At 43.3% G+C, this 6,000-nt stretch overlaps 1 protein-coding gene across 5 annotated transcripts in view; it reads left to right on the top strand.

Annotated features, from left to right (window-relative positions):
* Nucleotides 1-4,481, top strand: part of TMEM232 (transmembrane protein 232) — a 147,468-nt gene extending 142,987 nt beyond the window's left edge. For all 5 annotated transcript variants that reach the window (XM_083464500.1, XM_083464504.1, XM_083464503.1 and 2 more), the window contains one exon: nucleotides 3,540-4,481. In XM_083464500.1, the coding sequence (XP_083320626.1) occupies nucleotides 3,540-3,794 (255 nt within the window). In that variant the 3' untranslated portion in view covers nucleotides 3,795-4,481. The remainder of the gene's footprint in view (nucleotides 1-3,539) is intronic.
* Nucleotides 4,482-6,000: the final 1,519 nt, after the last annotated feature.

Raw genomic sequence — 6,000 nt, forward strand, 5'->3', positions numbered from 1 at the left:
ATTTCTCTTTCTGACTCTAATCTTATGGGAATAGGATGTTGGATGGAGAAAAGAGTCCAATTTTATTGTGGAGCCAAAAACCTTCAATTCCCCTTTCAGCTTTGAATTTAGCTCACTGGTTTGCCTAGGGCAAGTTGCTCACTTTCTGCCTTACCAACTTCCGAGCACTGTGGTGAGGAAAGAGTAATCAACATTTTCATTAGTGATTAGAGTCCTGCAGAACTTGGAGATGTTCCATAAACATTTGGGTCTTGAGGTTTTCTTCTTCCCATCTTTTGCATAACTGGCTGGAACATTCTTTCTGAAAGTGTTTAAAATCTGCTATTATTAAGCCAGTTTGGGGAATGAAAGGGAAGGAATATACGTTTTCTGATACATTAAACAAGCTTTTAGAGTTAATTCACCATTGAGTTTTGACTCTGGAGGCAGTGAAAATACTAAGTGCACTGAAATATATTTTATAACTCAGAGCAGTTCTGCCAGCTGATAATAATCGTAACCATAGCAAAAATGCCCACAAGCTACTAGTTTGCTTACAATACTCTGTTAGAAGGAAGGCATTTTATTATTTAAGGTTAGCCAGCCCATAATGTAATTGGGGGCATCCCATAAAAGCAATCATCCCCCCTAAAAAAACCCCCACCAGTTTTCTCAGACTCTGAAATCTTTTCCCCCATGTTTAAAAGTCTTATCACTTCTTTTTAATGCAGTGATTATTTCTAAACCCTTTCTCCTTTTTCCTTTTTTAAATCCAAACTGCCCTTCTCTTTAATAAACGACACATTTTTATTGCTGTTTTATTCTAAGCTGCAGTTTCTACGCATAAGACCATACCTTCAGGGCCTCCATTAATGCAGTAAGGATGTTATCATCAAGTCTCAAAACAAGATGCAAACTTTTCCTTGACTACAGTCATAAACAGTTTTAGTCTTTCTGGTACATCATTTGTACCCCTGACATTGTCTATTTTCCTTTGTAGAGGTTGTACTTTGTTCCATACGCACACCCATTTTCTTGTGCTGGACACGTGGTCAAACAGCGAGCTTAGGCTGAGAAGATCAATGCAAATATTGCTCCTTTACAGAGTCCGTCTTCAATGCGAAGAGCTTCATGATAAAAACTTAAGCTAGGCTAAGGTCTTGCCACTGATCCATCTTCTAACACAGCAGCTTCTTCACACAGCTAGTACAATTCTTCCGCCTTTCCCATCCATTGTCGTTGCTTCTTTTTCTTCCCTCTTGCTATTTCATCTCTCACACTCTGATAAAATCATTCCTATCCCTTTTCATATTTCTTTGGCCTTCAAATACACCGCTGCATCCATCTTTCTGTCTCTTGTGAGGAAGATTAATTCTCATATCAATTTTTCGAGTGGGCTACTTTTTTGTGAGGTGATTTCACCACACTATTTCTATGTGGTGACCATGTCATATGAATGCAGCATTTTTCAGGTACTAGAGAGGCATGGTTTACTCTACACGAGGGGAATGTCTCATGTTCATAGCTTTCCTTCGCTTTATATGTACTACAATTCACTATGTGATCACCTCAAGATCACCTGATGAAGTGAGGATGACAGAAGGGAACAGGAAGTGGGCGATGGAAGCCCAAAGGCCAATATGGTGCACCAAGTAGGGTGCTGGTGGGTTTGTGATATAAGTTGTCTATGCTCAGAGCCACTTCTCACATTACAAAAATTCCCACATGATTTTTTTTTGGGGGGGGGGCGGGAATTAATATGGAACCTGCTATCATGTGATGTGCAGGTTTTTCACTGGCAAGCTGTGAATATACATGTGTTTATGTTGATTGTAAAGGTAAAGGTAAAGGGAACCCTGACCATTAGGTCCAGTCATGACCGACTCTGGGGTTGCGGCACTCATCTCGCTTTATTGGCCAAGGGAGTCAGCGTACAACTTCTAGGTCATGTGGCCAGCATAACTAAGCTGCTTCTGGCGAACCAGACCAGCACACGGAAACGCCGTTTACCTTCCCGCAGGAGTGGTACCTATTTATCTACTTGCACTTTGACGTGCTTTCGAACTGCTAGGTTGGCAGGAGCAGGGATTCGAACTGCCGACCTTCTGATCAGCAAGTCCTAGGCTCTGTGGTTTAACCCACAGCGCCACTCGCGTCCCTCTATGTTGATTGTACATACATACAAACATTGAAAAACTCACAGATGTGATGATCATATATGAAATTAACACATACAGTGTTAATGTTGTGTGTAAATTTCTGCAAGGGACTTCTACAACACTTGAGATTACTGTGTAGTGTTTGGGCAAGTCAATAGCTCTCAGTGCAATCTGCCTCCCACAACTGTTGTGAGAACAAACGAGAAAATAATGGAAAACATGCTTTCACCATATGAAATAATGCAAGAGGTTATTAGAGAAGGGATAAGAGGTTAATATGCAATGTACTGTTATTTCCAGAACATGTGGAATATTTAAAAATGTGGGACAAAGCTTGCCCTCCCCCAGAATTCACACTGCTTTTTCTCCATACCCCAACCTCAATTTCCCCCCTAATGCTGGCACTGTTAGTAAGACCCCGTGCTGAACTTCTCATTTATTAATATGCTTAAGAGTTGGGTGGGATTCTCAAGCCGTAGTTTCTGCTATTTGAGATTTAAGCAGGGTAATGTCAAATCAAAGTCTGTATCAGTGAACGATTCCTTTTCTTTCAGAAAAGTAACATATTTCTTGCTTAGAAAACAATAAGTATTGAGCAGGGCAGGAGTTTGCCTTTTGGGAGATGCATTCTGAACTGGAGCATGGCGGATGATTTACACATTTTAATGTGCATAAAATTAATGTACAACATTCATGTGATACGCATATCTATGGTGCTTGCCAGCATTTGTGACATTGATAGCACCCACGTTGTGTGCCTTTGGATGTGGTGCCTTTTGACATTTCACTTTCAGGTAACAGATCCTGGCATGTTGGAAAGCGTGGCCATTCCTCTGTATCAGCTGAGGCTCCTGCTAGCTGGTTTTACCAAGTCCCTGATATTGCTAGCCATATGAATTCTATGTGTGTGCATTTTCTAATATTACAAAGAAATGATATGAAATTATATTTGAAGATGTGTAGTTTGCACACCTGCTTTTAAAATATTTGATCTTCACATTGTCAGTGAATTCTGCAATTCGCTTGAGATGGGCATTGAAACTTGCCATTCTGAGCTCCTGAGGATCCTGTCATGAACCTGCAGACCCCACAACAGCACCATAGGAAATGAATACACTTTGTAGGGTATACCTTAGCCAGACCAGTGCCCCCCAGATGTTGTTGGGCTACAACCATACTGACGGGGCTGATGGGAATTGTAGTCCAACTTCTGAAAGCACCAGCCCAGTGCCTGTTACTCCTTCGAATGAAGTTGCATGATCCATCACTCACTCTCCCAGTGCCCAGTTCCTAAATTCCTGCCTTTAAATTATCTGCATTTCCTGTCATTAATTGAAGTGTTTTGTTTTTACACAAACCACTTTTACACACTAAAGCCACTTTTTATTTCCTTTGCAATAGTGGGAGAGGGAATTGGAGATGCGGCTGAAACTTGAAGAAAAACTCCTGGCGCTGGAGCTTAAAGAAAAACAGAAGTTGGAAGAAGAACGCTTCAAGAAAATAATGAAATGGCGATTAGAAAAGCTGAATAAGACAACTAAGCCCTATGAGCTTCCTCATAAACAAGCAGAGGAGGAGGAGGAGGAAGAAGATGAAGAACTGACAGAGTCATGCAGCAGCACTCAACTGTCAAGTGCACAACTGTCACGAGCCTAAACACCAGCCCGCTAAGGGGTTAACTTACACATTACAGGCAAATGCATGCAATGAAGCCCAAGACTTTAGAATGAAAAGCCTTAGTGGAGGAGTAGGGAAGTGTGTGTGCTCTTAAACCATTTCCTGCTAATGGTTTTTTGACCAAAAGTGCTCCCACCTACTTTTTCATCCACGGTGTACCAGGTGTTTATTAGGCTAAACCATGTGGCAGCTTAGGACCAATTTTGAGGGGGTGGGGAATGCCTGATATGAAGACTTTAAGCTCCTTTTCCCACCCCACTGCTTCTCTGCTCAAAACTGTGGCCTCCGGCAGCAAAGTGCCATGGGGGAAGAGTAGAGCAGCCCTCCCACCCATTGGTGGCACTGTGTTTGCCAGGGTGATGTGGCGGTGAGGTTACAGGAGCTCTGTGTTGGTGGCGTTGGCACCTTAGGAGCCACCAGCACCAACTTGGAGCTCCCTCAACCTCGCAACCACCTCACTTCTGCAGTATCTTAGGGTGTGTCTGCCCTGCTGCCAGGAAGATGCTGGTGCTGCTCTATCCCACCTCTTCTGCTGCTGCTGGTCCCCTGGGACTGCTTTTCATGAAAAGAACAAGGCTGGGTTTCATAGCACTCATTTCCATGTAATGTGTCATCTGCTCTTACATCAAATTTCCTCGCCTGAAATACAATGGTTATGGGAAAGCATTTTCTGAATTTTGTCTTGTTTCTTAGCACACTCAGGTGTTCTATGCGAGGTCAAGAGAAGCACACCGAAGATGCTCAGGGACAGCGAACCCTCTCATTCTTGTTCTCTTTATTCCACCTAATCATCTGTTTGTGCCTTGCAGAATTTCCACAAAGTTTGTTTCACCCAGAGGAGCCAACGTGGTGCCCTACAGGTGTTGTGGGCTACAACTCGCATCAGCTCCAACCGGTATAGCCGCTGGTTAAGGATGATGGAACTGGAGTCTGCAGCATCTGAAGGGCATAATGTTGACTATCTGTGGTCTACATCAATACCTCCCGTCCATTCTCGTTCCCTCCCTGGTTGCTTGTTTTACTGCTGGTTCTGCCTCTTTCCTCAAACCTGTTCCTGCTTAGTTTTTCTGTTGATATTTAGGCCTTGCTTACTGCCTTACTCACTTATGCTCATTGCTACATCTCCTGCTGTTTGATTTACTTATTTAAAAATAAGACAGTGGCTCTTGACTTGCTGTGACTTTTGAGCACACGGTTGATGCAGTCCTTGACTACGCTGAATTCTTGGTTCCACAATTGCATGGCTATTTCTGTCAACTCAGATCTGCATGTTAAAAGCTACCTGTGACCTCCATCATTCACAGTGTGTTGATGTCTGATAACGGTAATGTTGAAACCTTAACCCTCTACTATAAGCATTCTATAACTAGCTAATATAGCTGAAGAAATGCAGCCCACAATCAGACCCCCTAACTCCAAGGTTGAAATATGCTGCTTCTCTTTGAGTGTGTCTACACGTGAGATGGTTGAGGTTCAGCTGCTGCACCTAAAGCAGATGGTTGAGAAGTGGTCTCCGCAAAAGCGTGGAAAATGTGATGCAGAAGAACCTGATCTTTACTGGGCACCACCAAGTGCCTCACATGGGCACTGCAGTTCCCTCAACTGATGTTTACAGTTCCATTGTGGCATGGATTGTGGTTGACTCAGTAGGGGTTGAGTAAACAGAAAACAGCCGTACAATTGCTCCGTTGTGGCCAGTTCCGTTCAACCCACATTGCTAGTCCATCAGTTGATGGGGAAGGTGGGGAGCCCCATAACGGTAGCAGAAGTCCTTGCGTGGTCTTCCGCTAGCAGGGATTGTTAGTTGAAACACTTCCTATGACTTCTACAAGCCTTCACTCCAACCTTACCTATTCCCTTCTCCATCCTCCTGGCAGTTTCACACTTTCTTCCACACTTCTTCATTCAAATAACTCCTCCTCTTCCCTTGCTATGGCTGGAAACGTGGAGCTATATTATGAAAAACCAATGTGTTGAAGGCCTTTGTGGAAAGCTTAGCCCCATGGCTTTTTTTCCTCCTCTGGTCACGGAAGTCTAATCTGATCTAGGTCACATTCTCTTTATTGGGTGGAGGATTTTGAAGTCCCAAGGCTCTAAAATGCCTTCATACCAGTTTTCGCTTTCTTTTCCAGAAAAGTGAGAGCAGGCTAGTCCTTTGATCGCTGGCCAGCTATGTCCCAAAGTG

The sequence above is a fragment of the Podarcis liolepis genome (genome assembly GCF_965112155.1).
Source record: "Podarcis liolepis genome assembly, chromosome: 11".
In the NCBI taxonomy this organism is placed as follows: Eukaryota; Metazoa; Chordata; class Lepidosauria; order Squamata; family Lacertidae; genus Podarcis; species Podarcis liolepis.